Here is a 21,090-nt window from a genome sequence, read left to right on the forward strand (position 1 = left end):
TTTGACATGAACAATGATGATGTAAAAATGTAAATGCCCACGTTTACAGTAATTGGTCTGGGAAACATTGTCTGCATTGTGGGTTTTGTGATGCAAATGGTTTAAATTTGGGGCTTGAGAGATTGACATACATACTTCCATGTCATTATCTCCCCCAATTTCACCTTTTCAGGGAGAAACAGCGGGTTCTACAAGCAAGACAAGTTTGCATGTAAATAATGGCACCGGGGGAATGTCTTTCCTCTGATCTCCTGTGAGTCTCTAATGCAGCCTTCCACTGAAGCTATGATAATGGAGCCTGGTTACACGCCTGTAATTGGCTATTCATTGGAATAATCTGACATCAAGTCTTGTCATGTCTAAACCGTGTCCAGCGTTAAAGAGAAGAAAAATAAAAACTTCACTTCAAGTCAGAGATTGAACTTTCAGAGAGAGCACATTGTTTTTAATTTCTACACACATGTGTTTCATTATTGCTTTTGTATATTCTTCACTTTGCTTAAAAAGTGCTCTACAAATAAAACTATCATTATTATAAATTAACACAGATATAATACGCAGTGTTATAATTTTTAAGCACCAATACATGTAGGCTATTAAAACAAAACTAATAAGTAAAATAAAGCAAAAATGAAACATGTTAAAAATGTGAAAAGGGATGCATAAAAAGCCAACATTTAATTATGTATATACAATTTTATTTCCATAGGTTAGAAGATATTTAAATGCTAATTTATTTAATTAATTTGATGTTTTAATAAGTGACAATATTTATTCAATATTGCAGTTTTATAGGCTATAATAAATTCATTAATTAACTTGTACAGGTATGTAAAATATATATGATTTCAGCTGAACAATTTAAATTTGCTGTTGAGTAATTTTGTTTTAACATTAGGCCTAAATTAATGATGATTATCATTAGGCCTACTAAATATTGTGACACTTTAATAATCTTCCATCCTTTACTGTGGAATTAATCAAAGGTATACCCTGATGATGATGATGATGATGATGATGATGATGATGAAGTAGGTGATGCTCTGCAGACTTTTCCATATTTTCAAAATTTAAAAAAAACTTTGTCATGTATGTCCATCACGCCTGATGTGGGGCATGGAGCCCTGCAGACGACCACCCGAGCAGAGGAGTCCCCCTGCCACAGATCAAGCCACCGGGCCTTGAACCTGACCCCTCAGGACCATCTAGGGCGAGCTTGTCACATTGCATCCCCGCTGGCGCATTGTTGCCTGCAGGAGTTCCTCAATGCTTTGAGGGGGGGGGGGGGGTAGATAGATAGTGTGGCCGTCCATCCAATAAACCGCCTCTCTCCCCTCTCCGATCCCTGCGGTGCTCCCGGTTTTGACACAGGAGACAAAACCCGCGGAGAGGACTATGAATGGTAAAGCACCGAGGAGGCCGAGGGAGAGCAAAAAGGAGGCGGTGAGCCTTTGTAGTCGGGGAGGAATGCGGAAATGTCCCCGCTCCGTGTCAAACCTCTCTGAAGGGGGTCAGGCCACATTCAGCCGGCGTGGGAAAGCCAGGCAGAGACGGAGCTCACACAGGCGGAGCGGGGCTGCAGTTGCATAGGCCTATCCGGGGATATATGGAAGAAAAAAAGAAGGGGAGAGAAAGGAGAAAATCCAAAGAAGAGCGTGGTTTTGGAGGGCTGTATCACGCGTTTGCCTTTGTCCTATGACCCCCCCCATCATCTACGCCCCCTTCCCCTCCACCACCTCCCACACACGCACACACACAGTTGCAGTGAGAGTGCGTGTGAGTGAGTTTTCGTGCAACACACCACCACCACCACCTCCTCCTTCTCCTCCTCCTCCCTTGTTTGAGTGTCTCTGCTTGGGCTGGTGCAGTCTGAGGGATGGGGGATTAGAGCCTGCACCGTCCAACTACCTGTGTGGCCCCCGCATGGAGGACAGTGGACAGGGATGCGTTTGATGCAGGACATTTTATCCGAGACGCGAATGCCTCCTCAGCATTGTATCGGACATGCCGACGTTGCGACATTTTATTGACAACATTAACCAAGGTAAACACTGAAAGTGGGGGTATATCTGCAGAATTGTGTGCCAGAAATTGTCTTTAAGAGTTTCGAAATGTGTCTTTAAAATCCAATATCATTTTAAAAGCGCAAAAGAGCGACTCCCGAGCTTGCTAGAATTTAAATGAGCCCATTTGAGCGCACGCACAATTAAATTAGAAAAAATTCGGGGAAGGCACCCGAGCTGACACAAACACCTTTAAAACTCTGCCACTGCACTGTTTTACGCATTTACAGCGGTTTCGGGTGTGAAAGTTGAGTTTTACGGTGTTTTAAATGGACTGTTGCTGTAGGAAGTTCAGACAATGCAATCAGTAGACAGCCACGTGCTCGCTCGCCAAGTTTGTGTCGCCTCAAACAGAAAGTTTGATAAAGCAGGACAAGAGAAGCAGTCCGCATGTTGTTGTGTTAGTTTAAAACAGCTCGGTGTGTGAGATTTGTGCTTTCTTTTTGCGTGTTCTCTTTAAATGTTTAATTTCCTTTTACCAGAGTTGGACAGCCCACATGAGCATAACTCCAACAGCATTGCATTTGGGGTGATTTTCTGAACGCGCGAGAGTGTTTATTTGGTGCAAAGCTTCTTTTTAAATGTGGCTAATTTGAATTATTTGACATTACTTTGTGTTAGAGGTAGGAGGACATGTTATGCGTAATAGGAGGAGGAGTGGAAGTTGGGACGCAACGGGGCTCTTGTGTTGATAGTCGGAATAAAACATGATGACAGTCCTGTTATTGCCTACCTGGAGCACCGTTTGACCAACTCTGACAAAGATGGTGTCTTCCTCCATCTGTGTCTCCCTGTCATCTAGGCATTGCATGTGCCAACTTTTTTCTGTGAATATGCCTTTGTGAGAAACTCTCTGGCTCGTCACCCTCGCCGGGATTCCCCGCAATATTTTCAACAAGAGAGGAGGAAAAAAAAAGTTCTGCAAAAATGGACAAAGAAAGTACTGGTACTCAATATGAGCCTGTGGCCGAGATTGGAGAAGGCGCTTATGGGAAAGTGTACAAGGCGAGAGATTTGAAGAACGGGGGACGCTTTGTAGCCCTAAAAAGAGTTCGTGTCCAGACGGAGGAAGAGGGGATGCCTCTCTCCACCATCCGGGAGGTGGCGGTACTGAGGCAGCTTGAAGCCTTTGAGCACCCCAATGTTGTCAGGTAAGTGAGGGGGAGAGGTGGGTAGCCCTGTGTGTGTGTGTGTGCGTGTGTGTGTCTCTGTGTGTGTAGCCTATATGTGTTTGAATTTGAAAGAGTGTGAGAGACATGTTGTGTACAAGACAGACACACACATCACTTCCTTTTTGATGGTCTCCAGTGGCAACCATGCTGCCTCATATGACCTTTAGTTTAGGCACACACTCATCCTCGTCCACTGTTTGTGTAGCAGAAGTCCTCTTCTTTAACTGTTTCCTGCTGACAATGTGAAAATGGGGGTTGCTTAATGACGAGCCGCGTGCTGCCACTGTTGGGGGGCACACCTGTTAAGATCATAACTGTCTCCATTTGCATTGTTGTCTGCGTTGTAAGTCAGGCGTCTAATATGAAACCACACCTCTGGTTTGTCAGAAGTAGTTAGCGCCAATCAATTTTATCCACCTCATGCGCCTAGAAGATGCAACAGCGTTACAAACTGGTGGCGTTCCACCCCGTTTCCCCAAAGAAATGGCACCAGAACAATGTGTGCGTCTTCTTAAATTCATAAATGCTTGGAAAAGACATCATAATACAAATGACACTACCTGTTTATATTAAAGATTGACTGACTAATAAACAGTAGAGCAAGAGCACTTTGACAGGACAGGTGAGTATTGATAAATGCACATGCAACCTGTGATGCTGCCTTTCAAAACTGGCTTTCTGCTAGCTTACATTAGTTTTCATGAGATTTATCTGCTCATACATTCAAAGTATCTAATAATATTCCAAACTCAAGGTTCATTACCGAGTTAATATGTGAGCTAGGGCTGCAGACAACAATCATATTCATACTTTCTAAATGAATTGTTTGCTCTTTTTAGGAAACAAAAAAAGCACCTCAGACGCTCCTCACAATCCCCAAAGCACCACATCAACATCATCATTTGACCACAAAACCAAAACTCCAAAGATACTTACTATCAGAAATATTTAAGGTGCAACCAGTGAATTTGCAACCATTTATCGACTGATCGATTAAAGGTCCAGTGTGTAGGATTTCTTGGCATCCAGCGGTGAGGTTGCAATTTGCAGCCAACTGAAACTTCTCCCATGTGCCAAGCATGTAGGAGAACTACAGTGTCCAACATGCAAGCAAACGTAAACACGTGAATAGCCCTATGTAGAGCCAGTGTTTGGTTTGTCTGTTCTGGGCTACTGTAGGAACAACATGGCAGACACTGTTGAAGACGACCGGATATAAACAGCTCATTCTAATATCACCAAAATGCAATGATCGTTAGTTCCAAACTAATGAAAACACAGTTATGAATATGCATTTTATTGCTGCCATTTTATCTCCCAAAATCCTACTAACTGGAGCTTTAATTGACAAATCATTGCAGCTCAGAAGCGAGCGCTGATTTTAGAATATTCACTCAATACTCGCATCGCAAATGAGTTCCCAAGATCAGCGAAGAATCTTCAAATATTCAAGGTCACCAAGGATGATCACATTTTATATATAATCCTTCAGTTCACTAAGGGCTGAAACTAGCATTACTTTAACTGAATATTAATCTGACAATTATTTTAACGATTAATTAATTGTTTTGTCTATAAAATGTAAAAAACTTTGTCTTACAATTTCCCAGAGCCCAAAGTGACATCTTCAAATTGCTTCTTTTGGCCAGCCCACAGTCCAATACCTGGAGACCTTCTTCATTTACAAGCAGCAAATTTTCACATTTAAGAAGCTGGAAGCAGCAAATGTGACGTTTTTGCTCGACAAATGACTGAACAATCTTCTTTCAATCGACTAATTGATTATTAGACTAATCATTGCAGCTCTAGAATACAGTATGTAACAAAAAAAGCATGTCACATGTTTGATGCATTTAATATAATCAGTATACTCTATGCTGTCAAAGTGCCCTTGAGCAAGACACTGCTGCTCTCCCAGCTCAGTTACTTTAAGTCACGCTGGCTCTAGTGAATATAGCCATTTTAAAGGCAGCCTCCTCTCTGCTCGGCACACAGAGCACATTTTCTTTCAGTTTTGTAATGAATTGTTTACTCAGAGGTCAGCACTCAGATACTGCGTCATGTGTTGGCACTAGCCAAGGTCTGACCTTGGCACTGTTTTTAAATTATGGAATATTGAGTGCTTTGGGATTGAAGAGGAAGCTCTAAATGTACGTTTTCAGAAGCCTGGCTACTGCCCTTGTGCCTCTAACAATAATTCCCTGGCGTATAAATGAATAATGGAGGATAATGGTTATGGTTTTCTCTTAATGGGATCACAATAGGTTTTGTTCTCACTTGAAGACAAATACGTCAGCGGGTATAAAGTTTTCTTTACTCAGTTTTATTTAGTGGTCAAACACACTTTGCGCACTGCTGTGAGAGCACAGGCTCAACATGCAGTAGCATTTCTTGCAATAAATCAGTTCAAGAGTGCAAACTATCAGCTCTTCAGGGACTTCACCATCCTCCAGCTTAGCAAACCAGCGAGGCAAAGCAAGCGCAGGCCAGGAAGGGTGCATTGTGGGCCTTCTGTGTGACTCTAGGCAACCCCTGGATGTTTGTAATGAGGCCCATTATTCATTCCATATGTTCAGTGTCTGCTGAGAGCCCCCATTGTAGCCCAACAATCGAGCTGTGAGGGGCGTTTAACCCCAGCGCTTGGAGAGGAAGGCGTCGCCTATTCTGTGACATCATGCACAGTACTAATACCTTGAATGAATCGCCTCTCGCTCACTGCAGCGTTTCCAAGTCTGCTGATTACAAGGGTGTTGGCAGGGATGCACGGTGCCTCGTTGGATAGGAATGAAAGCGTTTCCGGAGAGATTTAGTCATTTCTTTCCACGCTTCGATTTTAAACGGCTTATGTAGATTAGTTAGTTTGAAATCTAACAGCACATGCACTGAAAAACATATCAAAATATTGACATGACATTGTGAAGGATCACTATGAATCTTCAGTGTCAATATCTACTCTAATCCCACCAATCTTTGCATTTGAGGTTGGAAGTCAAAGTTGGTACACAGCGGTCATGACTATTCAACACTTCATTGGCTCACTCACATTTACTCAAAGATAATAACGGTGTACTTTAGAAGTGCTGCGATGACAGTAACCCAACACAACGTGCCTGATGGAGATCCATCACGACTCCCTTCGTCTCCCGTGTTGTTGATGATGCTGCCTCTGCAGCGGCTGCACACAGTGTCCACTCGACTCCCCATAGAGCATCAGGAGTTGTCATAGTGCTGGTTGAGGAATGCTGCTTGTGGTCCCCAGCTCTTTGAAGAGGACATACTGGATAGCTTTTTTTTTTCAGCTTTTCACCAAAGCCTGCCTTGGCAGGTCCGCCGACATAATCTGGATTCTTGGCCTTAGTTTGTTGCCTAGTGAAACACAACCTTAAGCGCTGGTGTTTGGGACTCGATGGTCTCGAATCTTCAAAAGCTTCGAGGAGAAGTAGTTTTTAAGGGTAACCTGACACAGTGTTATCTGGGTGTCCTGCAGCACACCATAATTCAGGACTCTGTAGGATAACCAGGAGCTGAGAGTTCAGACTCAGATTCTTGGCGTAAGATTTAATGTGCGAGAATGGATGATGCTTTCCTGACCAGCCACAACGCAGACACTTAAACTCTCAGCTGATGAGGTTTTATTGGAAGACTGTCCTTTTCCGTAAAAGAAAAAACACAGCGTGTCCCCTTTGTCTTCTTTGTGCTGCCTCATAAGACTCTTTACTCATGCAGTCATTTGGACTTGTCATAGCAGGAAACACACAGGCGTAACTAATAACATTAATGGAGGCTCCATTACATTAAGGTGTTCCAGTAAGTCACAAGTCATTATTAATGTCATTAGTTACACCTGTGTTTCACATGTCTAGTTTGCTGTGTATGAAAGCACTCCCTAAGTGCACTGTTTACTTTATTACATTATATAATATGGAGTGAATTTAACAGCCTTACACAGTAGAACCAAAACTGTTGTGTCCATAAAGGTGGTACTAAAAAGTCAAAATCTCAATTTACTACTCACTATATAATAAGCTGAGTGTTCATTTTGAGGGAGATGGTGAATGAGTGCACAGAAAGAAAGAAAATGCAAACAGAACAACAGACTTGTGAGATATCCGCTCATTAGTTGTAGTCAGGAGCTTAGTTGCAGCTTGCTGAGCCAAGCGGACCCCACTAAATCAATTGTATTGATCTCCTCCACCTGTTCCTCTTGTTTCTAGGTTGTTTGATGTGTGTACAGTCTCTCGGACTGACCGGGAAACCAAGCTCACTCTGGTGTTTGAGCACGTGGATCAGGACCTGACCACCTACCTGGAGAAAGCCCCTGACCCCGGAGTACCACCCGAGACCATCAAGGTAACCACTGTTATCTTAAGACTACAAAACCCACTAACATCTGGCGTGTGTTGTTAGTGGGAAAGGTTAGAATTGGCTGTCACTCCTGGGGCAAATGACTCTACAGTAATCACAGGTATTGATTGGTTCAAGGCAAGCTCTGACTGGCTTAGGTGGGAACATGACACCTCGGTGGGCGTGCAAACTTTGTCACTATCCAAGCAGTGCGCAAACATTGCTCCAAACTAGTCAGCACAGATTTGAAAAGAAACTAAAGATATAACCACTGCAACGTTTTCACTGGCCTCCATGCTGCTTTCTGCTGCTCACTAAGCCTGTTTTCACGTTCATGTGACACTCCAGAAAAAGAAAGACATACTTGTCTGTTGCAGAGCAGTGTGGCTTGAGTGGAACTTGTGGAGTACATGTTAATATTCCCAGACAAATTCCAAAACATTTAAGAAGTTAATTTGACATATTATTTCCAGTTCCTGTTTGAAATATATAGGAAGTGATTTGCTAATACTCTGTGGCTTGAACACCACATGACCAAAGCCGCGTCTGTACGGTAGTGAGTGAGTTTCCTTGGCCACAGACACAGAGGACAGAGTGCAGTCCCCTCCAACATCAGAGGTACGGGAGCATTTTGAAGGGCAGCACATGTGGCAGATGGGCTCCAAATTAGAGGCTCCTCGGCTTCTCTATTTTCACTCTGCCCTCTCCCTCCAAGTTTACACTGCATCACAGATGGAGACAGAGGAAAAAGCGTGTGTGAGAAACTTTGTGTAAGTCCTAACAATTGTACTCCACAGTAGTTCAACCTTTATACCACCATTTCTACTGCAAACATTCAAAACCCCGACAACTATCAATTTCTCCCATTAAATAAATCCACTGAGTGTCTATTTACGCTTCGCCAAAAGGCCGGAAATGGACGTGTCGCCAGCTACTTTTCTCTGTAACTGTCTCCTTTTGTTTTACTCTTTCCCACACTCACACCTTTTTAAAAAAATCTCTATCACGTTTCACCCCAAGGTCTGTAAATGTATCGTGTGCAATATTAGAGAGATATACTGTATCTCTATTTTTGGACAGAGGGGCCTCAGAGTTTTAAGTGTCATATTTGAAACAGAGAAGTTCTGGAAGCTAGAGTAACCGTTGGTTTTCACCCTGGGGGCCAGGTTTACCTGTGAAAGTTTTGTGTGGAGCAGAAATGCTGGTGGGGTGCTTTGCAAGCATAGACGAGTCACGAACACACCTGAGGCTTTCCCAGGGTTTCTACTGACGCTGATACAGTATATGGTGCTGTGGTTTCTATGGATATCTCAGGGCAGTGATCATTGCGTTGATCATGATGTTAGATTCCAAGTGTTGTACTTCTGTAAGTCTTACACATTCACATGAAAACCTATGACTGCTGATGACACTGCATTTTAGGGCTGCAACTCATGGTATTTTCATTTTCTGTTAAGCTGCCAGTTATTTTCTAAATTAAACAATTAGTTGTTTGGGCTTTAAATGTCAGAAAGTGTTTCCCAGCGCCCAAGATGACATCCATATGTCTCTTGTTTTGTCCAAAAGCCCAAAGATATTCAGTTTACTCTCAAAGAGGAGTAAAGAAACCTGAAAATATTCACATTTAAAAAACTGTAATCGTAGAAATTAGACTTTTTTTTCTTTAAAAAAAATCACTCAAACCAAATGATCGGTTCTCAGATTAGTTGCAGATTAATTTAATAGTAGCTGGTTGTCTTTGTTTATTTGACTGTAAAGTGAATATCTTTTGGTTTTGCACTGTTGGCCAGACAAAATTTAAACATGCCGCTTTGGCTCTGCACCGTTTTCTGATATTGATGATGACGATATGAAAATAATGATCTTAGCAAATAGTTGATATTGGAGGGAAATGTTAGCTGGAGTCATTTGATTGTTCATGAGGTGTGGATATGACTATTAGTGCGTAAACTGATGCTTAAAAGATTATTCATTACTCGATCAACAGTAATTGACAGATGAATAACTGATCACCATTTTGCGTAATTTGCCTTGGTGTTTATATCTTTTTGGAAGGCCGCTCTCGAGGATGTGGCCTGCTGTCACACAAAGTGGTGAGACGCAATAATCGCCGATATGGGGATGGCAGTGCACACTTTTCAACAGCCAGTCACTATTTTTGACAGGCGTCCATCATGTTGCATTTGATTGTGCACAGAAACATTCAAGAAGTTCAAATCCTTCTGTCTGCACACCAGGCCAGCTGCTACATGAAGTGGGCTTATTTGTCACATTGTCAGTTTTGATAAGTAACAAAAATTGTTGGCAGCAGCCCCCTACCAATTCTGACATGGGAAAAGCTTTTGGGAGGAGGTTTCCGATGCCATTCAACGACCCAACGAGCGTTTCGTTTGAAGCATACTGACCCCTCAAGGCCCCCCTCCCTCTTTTGCTTTCTCCTAACACCCATACAGCTGGAGCCTGGAGGGGACAAAAGGACAATGATGGAGTGACAAGATGACACAGGCACCATCCCCTGTTATTTCTAGGACAGTGGACACTGCACAGTAACCCCCCCAAATGCCCCCCCCTTCCCAGCAACTCAATTTGCCCCCGGCAATATACCAGATGACACCAGATCATGAATCCCAAGTTTAGCACACCTGTGCCCGTCTCATTAAAGGCTTACCTATTCAAAAGTGTCACCCTTGAATACCCTAAACCAAAGACAAACACCCTCAGCCATAGACCCTAAACTAAAAAGGAACAGGCATAGTTTTCCTCAAACCCAATCCACCCCCAGCACCAGACACCCCACCCCACTCCAGCCTGTCCATTTCAGCCCCCACTCTCCACCACCCACTCAGCCTTACTCAGACTCAAGACCCACCACATGGTCATTGATGAAAGAGGTCCTCCTCCAGGAATCAAATGAGCTGGAAGGACATCAAGGAGCCGGGCTGCCCCAGCCCCAGTGCTCCTCAGCCGGGCCAGCGCTTGGGTCTCACCCACCCTCCTCCGCCGCCGCCGTCCAAGCCTCCACAACTCCATTCTCTGGGCCCATAAAGGGGGAGGTTAATGAAGCATGGGGAGGGAATTACACTAACGCTAACCGGCAGATGTCCCATATTGTGCCTAGCTACAATAAACAATATGGCTGCCTCTGGTGCATTTGCATTAGAAAAGGAGGCGCACTCAGAAAGCCATGTTTTGACTGCATCTCGCAGAGGGCTGACTACTTTTTTCCTGCTCCTCCTGCTTTTTCAGGGTCAGATCTGTTGCTGTTTTGTGTGATTTTTGTTTCCTCTTGGCCAAGTTGCTGGTGGGGTTTTTGAAGGTCAAAGTGCTGCCAGTTGAAGACAGTTATGTGTTGAGCAACTCTTGTGAGCCTTATTACTGCTGAAATCAACTTTGTGTGAGGCAAAGACGAGGCTCACCATTGCTCTCCGGGCAACATGTGGGCTTAAACCTTGTGGCAGCAGTAATTTGGGGATTTTAACTTCTAAACTTGGTGTTTTTTTTTATATTGGCACTGCAGCAAGATAGGCTGTTGAACATAGTTGGAATATTTTTCACTACTCAGTGTGTTGTGAGTGTAATTGATACAGCAGAGAAGATGGCACTCAGGCCAAAGGGGCCAAGATTATTTGTGTGTTTGTCCAAGAGTCACACTTCTGAGATAATTAGTGTTTACTAGGAAATGCTGCTGAAAGGAAGCATGATGAAATGGCTATTTAAAGCGGAGAGGAACTGATGGGTGGGGGGGGGGGGGCATGCTATTGTGTCAACCCCCCTCCAAACACACACACACACTCGCAAAATAACCAACTGCCTGCCTCTCGTCTCCTATGGCCCTGTCTGTCTGCTGCCCTCCTCGCTGGGTCATGGCTGGATGGAGATGTAGAAAGGAAGGTCTGTTTATGCATCCTGCCTGCCCTTGGTCAGAGGGCACACACACACATGTGCATGCTCACACACACACACACACACACACACACACACAGATACTGATGCACCCTTACACAGTCTGAGGTGCACACACAAATGGAAATGTAGATACACACATATTATGTTAACACAGTCCCAGAGGGACACCCAGTTTGTGTGTGTATACACACACACACACACACACACACACACACACACACACCACTCCCCATCTCCACATATTGTGTGGGGCGTCCTGTCTCCTCCTCTATGGCCAGCACAGCAGCCAGCCCCGCGCCGTTTGCTAATGTTTTCTGCTTGAGTGTGCAGACCCCTTTGACTCACTCACCAGCTGGTCGGCCAGTGAATAGAGCTGCGGGCTCAGGTCCATGTCACTTGTGAGGTCTTGGCGGAGGCTTTTGGGGGTGTGCGTAGGGGGCATGTGTGTGTGTGTATAGGAGGGAGTGTGTGTGTGTTTTGGAGGGGGGGGGTTGTACCCGCTAGGATGCAACACATTGCCACCAGCATCACCACATTTTACTATGTGTCCTTGTCCTTTACTGCATTTGATTTTCTATCAGACACAGTGATTGCGGAGACGTACGTTTTTACCCACAAACATTTTTTTTAATCTGGCCTGAAGCTGAAACAGCTCTCCCTAGACTTTATTTTATCAACAACAATCCACATCATAGCTCTGCCAAAACCACCCAGCCACAATCCCTTGCAATGACTTGTTATTTGTTTACAGGTGCAGGACCTGTTTGAGAGTATTACAGTTTGAAGAGAACAAGTCCAAGCTGGTTTCCGACACAGTTCATTCGTGTTACTTTTGCCCGTGTGCATCATGGATGCGGTGCCTATGGCCATTTCTGAGGTCAGCTTTTGGGCATAAAAAGAGAACAAGCGCCAATTAACTCGAGCAGGACAGCTGCTGAGAGAAAGAGATCCATGCTTGTGCAGCGCTGGGCCTCTCTCTGCTTCTATCGTGTGTCAGTTATCAAACATCTGCCACAGTCGACAAGAAAAGACACAGGCCTCTTCCAGTTAACTCCCTCCGTACCACAGTGTCTCAGCCTTTATACTTGACTTCTCACTGCAGGGTCCTGTCATTCAGGCCTTTTGTTGCCTTGTTTGAGAGAAGAATGAATTAAAATGTTGATGTAGAAGTGTGGGAGGCCATCTGTCTTTGGCAGTTTTGCAAGTACAATAATAGCGAAACTACTTTGGAAATCAGATCAATCAGGTGTGATTCAGTCATTCTGAGCAAAATAAGGAAAATGTAATCAAACTTTAACCATTTAGTCTGCGCTGGTCGCTAAATGTCACCTAACATTTAAAGGGACGGTTCACCCCAAAGTCAAAAATACATATTTTACAGTGTAGATTGTTTTGTTGATTTGCAGAGTGTTGATGATATCAGCGGTAGAGATATCTGCCTTCTCTTGAATATAATGGAACTAGGTGACACTCGGCTTGTGTTGCACAAAGCGGCAAAAAAACTACATATGAAACAGTCAACAGCAATGTCTCCTCCCAGAAATCATGACCCGGGTACTCAAGATAAAGGAATCGTGCATCTACTCACGGAAGAAAGGCTGGTGCTCATGGCAGTGCGAGATGTACACATTAATGGCGTCCTCCTCGGCTGAGCTGTAACATTGGCTACCTCAGTGATGTTAGGTGCACACTTCCTTCTTTGCAGTGATGCAGTTGGCGGGTGTCATTCAGTAGAAAGAAGATAGTTCCTGCGTAAAATTGTGTGGGTTATCTTATTTTTGAGCACCACAAACAGAGAGCCATCTGGTTTGACTGTATCCAAGAGAAGGCAGACATCTCTATGGCCGATATTTCAACTCGCAACTCGATTTAAAACGATCTAGCCTGACACATAGCTCTATAGGTAAGAGGAGAATTATATATTTTTGATTCTTGGGTAAACTGTCCCTTTAAACCTTGTCAGGACTCAATTATCCCAAAGCTTACATCATCCTAATTTCAACTTTATCGTATCAAATCTGTGTCCTTGTCGTGTTTACAAAAACATCCACCCCCTCTCTTTCTTTGTACTGTCTGTTTTGTCGTCTTGCAGGATATGATGTACCAGCTGCTCCAGGGGCTGGACTTCTTGCACTCGCACCGCGTGGTTCACCGTGACCTGAAGCCCCAGAACATCCTGGTCACCAGCGGAGGACAGATCAAACTGGCCGACTTTGGTCTCGCCCGCATCTACAGCTTCCAGATGGCGCTCACCTCTGTGGTGAGTTGTGTGTCTGAGCTCAGTGGGGCTCATCCAATCGTTCTCTACAACAGAGTGACTCAAAACAGACACTCCCAACACCATAAGTTCACGACTGATGAATAGAGACCCAAAAGTGGGTCACAGGATGTTTTAACTGGGTCATAGACATAAATAGACTTGGATAGAGGAATATTTCATGATATCATTGTCTTGGTTTGTGATGTCATGTGAGACAAGCCCTGGTGCAAATAGATTTGGGCTCTGTTTATTTATTGGTGAAGATTAAGTAATTTATCTGTATACTTAGTCTTGTGTTCAGAATCTCTGTGCCAGACTGTACCTCTTACAGTTAATCTAGTCTCTGTCAACAGGTACTCACACAATCTGTTGAAGTACTTTCTTAAAAGTTAAAGGTATATTATGCAGGATTTTCCTTAAAGACAAAAATGATCCCTCTCTAATCATCACTTATGACCATTTAGAAGTGTTTGGCGTGGTGTGTATCTGCAGGGACTCTGCCCTCTGGCTGTATTTTCTTATTTTTATTTTCCTGTGTTCGAGGCGTCCCTCAGCACAGTGCGCAGGTGAGGTTGGAGCTTTATAAAAACATAGCAACCAGTTGCATTATCGCACATATCCGAGAGGTAGCTACGAAAAATCACCTTTGAATTGTTCACAAACACTAGCCAACAATTCTTGCTTAGTATGCCTATAAAGCTAAAATTGTTCCTCTAAAATTTAGATCTCTCTTTTTCTTTTAAAGTGAACATACACGTTACCAAAAAGAGACAGAACCAAAAAAAAAAACCCCAACAAATTATGAAAATATCAGCAAAACAAGGGAAAGAATAACAAACCTATACCCTCGTCCCGCCTTCCTTTTTTCCTCGAAACCCGCACACTTCCATTTTTCACTCCATCATCACTTACTTGCTTCTTCTTTTCAAACAAGTACGGCGTGTAACCAAAAAAAGCAAATGGCAGCTGTTGGAGCTTTGTATAAAGTCTGAAGAGTCAAGCTAGTGTGGGGGTGCACACCTGCAAGTGTGCATGTCTCTGCACATCGTGTACGCTTTTATCATTTTTAAATTTATCTTTTTATGCGCCACTCAAACTCACGCTGTCATTGCCACCGAGGCTTTTTGGTAGAGCAAGACACACACCCGCATACCCTCGCACACACACTACCTTGAACTGCCCTCCCATCCCCCGAGAGTCAGATTGAAAGCGTCTAATGTGATGTAGCGGGCACTCACAGGGCATCAGTGGGTAGCTCTGCAGCACTGGGCCAAATGATAGGGTTTCTCTGTGTAAAGTGAGAGCCAAGGGCCCCCGTGGTCCGTCTCAGGAATCCCTCAGTGGCTGCTGCAGACAGGGATGGGACAGACGAGGAGAGACAGACACCCCTCCCTTTTCCACTGTCGGTGCTTTGATGTCCAACTGTTGAGCTGTGGGCTCTGATGACCAGATAAAATAGAGAGGGAGACTGAAAGGAGTCTTTGGATGAGCTGGAAATAGAGAGAGATGAGACTTTTAAGATTAAGGTAGCCAGCAGCAGTAGCTCGGCACCTTGTTATAAGCCTGTGTTCATGAGAGAAGGGTTTCGGAACTGCTTCACATTCACACAGATCTATGCAGCCATGCCTTAAGCTGGTTTGATAATCAGTCTGGACCCCTCAGGTTCACTTGCCGTTTGATATCGCCAGTTTCTTCTATGTAGGTCTCGTCAAAGATGAACTTCAGGTGTGTGCCGTCTCGTCAGTTTTAAAATAATTTCTGCGTTGTGTTTGCACCATTTTGGAGGCGTCAAACTGCTGTGTGTAGATAGTGACATATAATCACAGAGAGTTGAGCGGCGGTGCAACACACAGACAAAACGTTGTCTACAGTGGTTTGACATCACCCAGTGTGCTTCAACACTGATATGAAATACCATGTAAAATAAACAGCAGTGTTACTCACCCAGTCTGCCGACGGGGCACCGCAGTGATAGGAAGGAAGATGAGGGTTGTAGGTGAAGGCCACACAGCTTCTTTTTTTTCATCATGCCAAGTTAGCAAAGCTCATGGGAACTTAACTCAGGCTCATCCAGTCGTTCTGCATCCATCCATCTAAGGAAAATATAAACAAACTTTGGGAAAGAATGCAAACTTTTATTCTGCTCTCAGCATCAGAATAGAGCTGCACACATGTCTGTGCCGGTGTGACTGCACCACAAGGGATTACCAGGCTAGTGGACACAAGCAGGTGCTCCTCCCTTTGAGCTGACGTGTATATATACTTTATTTCTTGGCACACAAGGAAAAGTAGTCACTGTGGGCTACTTAAAAAAATTGTTATATCATGCTTATTATTTTATAAACCCTCTCGTTATTCTCAGGAAACCAAGCCAAGCCATACATCACAGAACATGTAACGTTAATTAAGATGAAGTGGAATATTGTCGAACTTTATTTTGATTTTTGACTGAAATCTAATGATAAAGTTATCGATAAGTCAACAGGAGCTCTCATTGTTCACACTGCAGTTATTAGGAAATACTAATAAATGTCTGTGCTGGAAATGTCAGGACAGTTTGTCGTCGGTCGTGACTGATTAAGCTTCAAAATTCAGGCCTTTTTTTCCCCCCTTCTAAGTGTTTTCTCAGTTTGAGTAATGTGTGACTGTCGTCCAGGCTCTAAACTGCCATTTCTTAGTATTATTACAAAGGGTATTTTTTTATGATTCAGATAAAACTAGTCATTATTTCCTCCAGTTATTTCTATAACTTATCATTTAGATTAATGATGATAAAACATAGTTAACAGTTAGAGGAAGACGTACCTAACCAAAGAATTTACATAGTGTTATACAATACTCAGTGTGTTTGTGGTTTCACTGGAGGGTTTGTCTCTGTGTAGATGTTAACCTTTATTTATGACTAGACTGGGACACTTTCTGTCGAGGGTAGAATACCTAACTGGGAATTCACCTTTCAATATGAACTGCAAATATCAAGTCCCCGAAACTACTCATGCACACAGAGCGGCTCTGACTGTGTGTGTGTGCTCACACTCACACACTCATTTCCTGTCTTGGGTCTTTAGATTATATATAAATATATTAGATTGGGCCACAAAAAAATGATATGGAGGGTGTGTGTAAGTGCATGCATGCGCTGGAGCGTAGAGAGCGCGGGATCTTTGGTTCTAGAAGAGTGCTTGTGTGTCTGGAATCCCCCTATCAGTCCAACACACAGACACACATCTAAACACACACACACACACGCACGCACACACACGCACAGTCTCAACTCATCCATTCAGTATTTCCTCTTGCTAATAAAAGCAGATAATCTACACTGTATGCAGCGCACATGTACACAAATACACACAGCATTTAAGAGGATCTTCCCCTTTGCCCAACAGAGCAGCAGTTGCTTATTTAGTCACCTAATGCCACCGTTACTGGCAGACAGATGGGCTTTGGAGAACTGCCGTTGCTTAAGCGAACAAGACACTTCTCTCTCACTTTCAAAGTGATTCATTTAGCACTTCTAGAATGACAAGATGGCTGAAGTGATCATTTGCATAAAGTCATCAAAAAGAGCCCCTTTGCTCCTCGTTTTCTTTTCCCAGTGTCGCTAACTGAAAGTAGCACTCTTGTACTTTCTGCTGATGATTTACCAGCATCGCTTGAACTTCTCTTTTTGTGATGAAGTTGCTTTCTCACCTAGCAACATGCCGTGTTGTTAATGTGTCATTGACAAAAAATGTGGTTTGTGCGTGTGTGTACAAAAACGTGCGAGTCTGGCTGCATTTGCACATGCATGGTTGCGTGTGACTGATGGCCCCATCGGCATCACCCACCTACCATGTTGCACATATTTCACTCTCCCCGAAAGAGAGAGGGAGGGAGCGGGAGAGAGGGAGGGAGACCACCCATTGGGTTGGTACTGGGGTCCAGATTAGGCTGCCCCTGGCAGTCTCAGGAGGTCCGTTGCTTTGTTGATGGTTTTTTAATGACCCCAGTCTGGCTACAGGCTCATTGTACTGCCGTGAGTGACAGGCAGATGGGAAAAGCTGATGGGTTAATCTGACATGCCAGAAAAGAGCGAGAGGGGTCTTTTTTTCTGTCCATCTCATTGAGATCCCATTTCTGCCAAAGCGCTTTAGGGGAAAAACATTTCTTTTGATGTTGCTTGAATTTGGTATAAATGCTACAGCAAAATAAAACCCTGAGACTTTGCAGTGATACTGAGATTCCTTTGTGTAAGTCAGTGTTAAAACATGACTTATTAACATCCAAATTTATAACATTTGGACACATTTGATCAAAGACCCTGCAAGATATTTAACAAGTTAGAAATAAATGTCAGTATTTGACTTGGACTCATCCAATCAAAGACTCAAAATAAGTATTAGCTCCTTACTCTGAGAAAAAGTTAGGGCCCAAAGGATCTCCGTTGTTGAGATTGAGATTCAACAGGGCCAGTGCTATTTTGGTCGCATCTGCCTTTGCGCAAAATTTTGCCTCACACCTGTCAAAAACTGTCTACACTGCAAAACTGAAAAAGGAGTTTCTTCTAATCTTCACATTTTTGCAAAAGATGCGTTTTCAGTGCCCTAAATGCAGTTTGTGTGCAGACAATAGGGGCGGGAAATATGGCCCTAAAACAAAATCAACAGCAACTCAGAGTGAGATTCAGATTCTGTTACAATACAATTAGTTCAACAAAATAGAATCTATCACAAATTACACGTTTAAACAGCTCCCAAATACAAAATAATAATGTCTCCTGGGATCTATAGATATAAATCAAAAGGTGATTTTCCTCTTCTTTTTTTTTTTTGGCAAAATCATAAATGATTGAGTTGCTTTTTTCCCACCTGGACCTTTTATGCTCTGCTATTTCTCCTCTAGTCATCACACTGTAACCTGTGACAGGCTGTTATGCAACACATATGTAGTTTTTTGTCGAGTCACGAGCAGCACGTAGGTTTACATTACCAAAGGTTTATGACAAAATCACTTGAAGACCTTGATACCCATGTGCGCACGGCGAGAGAAGAGAGGGAGAGACGCTGTGCTGCTGCCAGAGGAGCCGCTGACTGAGTTCCTTGTAAGCGGTAAGTCACTAAAAGAGTCTGAGATGTCCGGGGCTGTTCATAAAACATTCAGGACGCCACAGTTTATTCCACACTACTGAAGATGCTCCTCTTTTTGGAACCACCGCGGAGTCACTAATAAATTTGCTTTCAGCCATGCTTGTTGTTGCCGTGGGTAACAGCATGACGTCAACATGCTAGCAAGTCAAAATAGCGCAAGTATGATGATATGAGTTTTTTATATGATGTTAAAAAAATAAACCAGTGGCAGATGAAAAGCCCTTGTACATGTGGACATAGCCTAACTTGGCGAGGAACTTTCATCAACGCCTCCTGGTTTAGCGGTAGGATAAGATTTTTTGTGACTGTGCCAGAGGAGTAAAGGTTGTGTCGAGTGCTGGTTCCAAACAGATAACTTGTAGTAACCTGACCTCGATGGTTTTTTCATCCTCACCAGCCACAGTAGCAACAATTGCAGTACAAGGCTGACAGGATGGTCCCATGAAACCCATTTCCTTCCACTCTCATGAATGTCATGCGCATATCGTTGCCTGCTAAATTAGATCCGGAAAACTCAAGGGGAATGCCAACCAGCCCTTTGTGTTCACACTTGTTGTCGAATTTGTGTTTTTAGAGTTCAAAAACAAAATAAACTGAGGGGTTGCCGTAATTCACAGGAGATGACAGGATCAGCTTATTAGTGGCACAAGTGTTTTTTGTTTGCCTATCTTGAGTTTGTTATTGCGTTACACAGCAGCCAAAAGGAATTGTATGACTCTTAAAGCTTGGTGCTTTGCAGTTTTTTTGCAGTGAAATAATTTCCCCTTTTTAATTTTCCTTTTTAAAAATAGCCTCTTAACACCATCTGTCAGTCAGCCTGTCAGTTTCCTGTAAACTCTGCTGTTGGGGACATGCAGAGGAGTGAAGTTGTTACCTGATCAAAGGTATTTTCCCGATCCTTCCCCCCCTCGTTCCTCTGCTCACAGCCCTCCCACTAAGCTTACCAGAATAAGACACCCATATCTCAGACGACATTAAACAAATTGAAACCAGATTTCCTGCCCGCGCTCAGACAGCAGACCGGCTTTTACATTACAAAGCTTTCAAGAGCGGCGCGACTCTTCACACTGGATTTGTATTTTCATTTTGAGAAGTGTGTCTATTTTTGGGCCCTCGTTTGACTGTGTATGCGAGTTAAAATCTGTGGGTGTCGGTAAAGGGAAAGTGTGGATTGGTGTGTTCGCAAGTTACGATGATCTCACAAGATAGTGATGATAAAGCTGATAGATGTCTTCACGTCAGCAAACCGCATGCATCTTGATAATTTTGCTTTTGGCCTTTCGTTAATATGAAGCTCTATTTAACAGTTTGAAGGAGATGATTAAAAGTAAACCTCTTACCAGTGCAATAAAATGTCAGAAAATTGTGAAAATGCCATGTGTCATTTCCCAAAGCCCAAGGTGACTTCTTCAAATTGTATGTTTTATTCGAGCAGTGGTCCAAAACTTAATAGCTATTCATTTATTAGCATATAGGACAAGGAAAGGCAACAGATTCTCATATTTACAAGGTGTAAAATCAGCAAATGTTTGGCTTTTTTGCTTGAAAAAAAAAAGACTAAAACAATTCTTAAATGATCAAAATAATTGCCAACAAATTTTCTGTCCAGTGACTAATCGATTATTTGACTGCGACGTGCAAGCATCCGTAGTGCACTGTCACTAGTGGTGCAAAAGAGTTCAGGAACAGACGCTGATGAAACAGACATTTCTCAGCGATGACCAAGGATGAACTGGACAGTCGTGTGTCTGCGAACCTCCTCTTTTGCCAGACAATGTGTTTCTACTCTGGACAGACCGAAAGAGAGGCAGGCAGGCAGGCAGCGGCCGGGAGAGGGAGGAGGGGGAAAACCCTTGCGCTGCACGAAGGAGAGCACGTGCAGCGCACTCTGGGAATGTTTAGATATCTCCTCAAACAGCTCCGCATGGGAAAAAAAGGAAAAGTCGTCCTCTATGCTTTGACTGCAGCCGGCTGGAGCAAAGGGGCTGGCCTCAATTTGACATAAGCAAACACACACATACACACACACAGTTCACATACACATATATGAACAGGGATATTCTGTACACACACATTCAAAGGCAGACAGTCACATTGTTATTAATGTTTGCACACTCACCCTCACGTGCACAATGCAGGTCTTATATTTAATATTTCCTGTGTGCACCCCCATTTAAGTGTGTCCGAAAGAGCAGCGGTAGCACCCCCTTGCACAC

General features: G+C 43.4%; 1 protein-coding gene across 1 annotated transcript in view; it reads left to right on the forward strand.

The window, feature by feature from the left end:
* The first annotated feature begins 1,269 nt into the window (after positions 1-1,269).
* Positions 1,270-21,090, forward strand: part of cdk6 (cyclin-dependent kinase 6) — a 43,227-nt gene continuing 23,406 nt past the window's right edge. The window contains exons 1-4 of the mRNA XM_049602265.1: positions 1,270-2,044; positions 2,866-3,214; positions 7,450-7,585; positions 13,578-13,745. Coding sequence (XP_049458222.1) covers positions 2,991-3,214; positions 7,450-7,585; positions 13,578-13,745 — 528 coding nt within the window. The 5' untranslated portion in view covers positions 1,270-2,044; positions 2,866-2,990. The remainder of the gene's footprint in view (positions 2,045-2,865; positions 3,215-7,449; positions 7,586-13,577; positions 13,746-21,090) is intronic.

The sequence above is a fragment of the Epinephelus fuscoguttatus genome, linkage group LG17 (genome assembly GCF_011397635.1).
Source record: "Epinephelus fuscoguttatus linkage group LG17, E.fuscoguttatus.final_Chr_v1".
In the NCBI taxonomy this organism is placed as follows: domain Eukaryota; kingdom Metazoa; phylum Chordata; class Actinopteri; order Perciformes; family Serranidae; genus Epinephelus; species Epinephelus fuscoguttatus.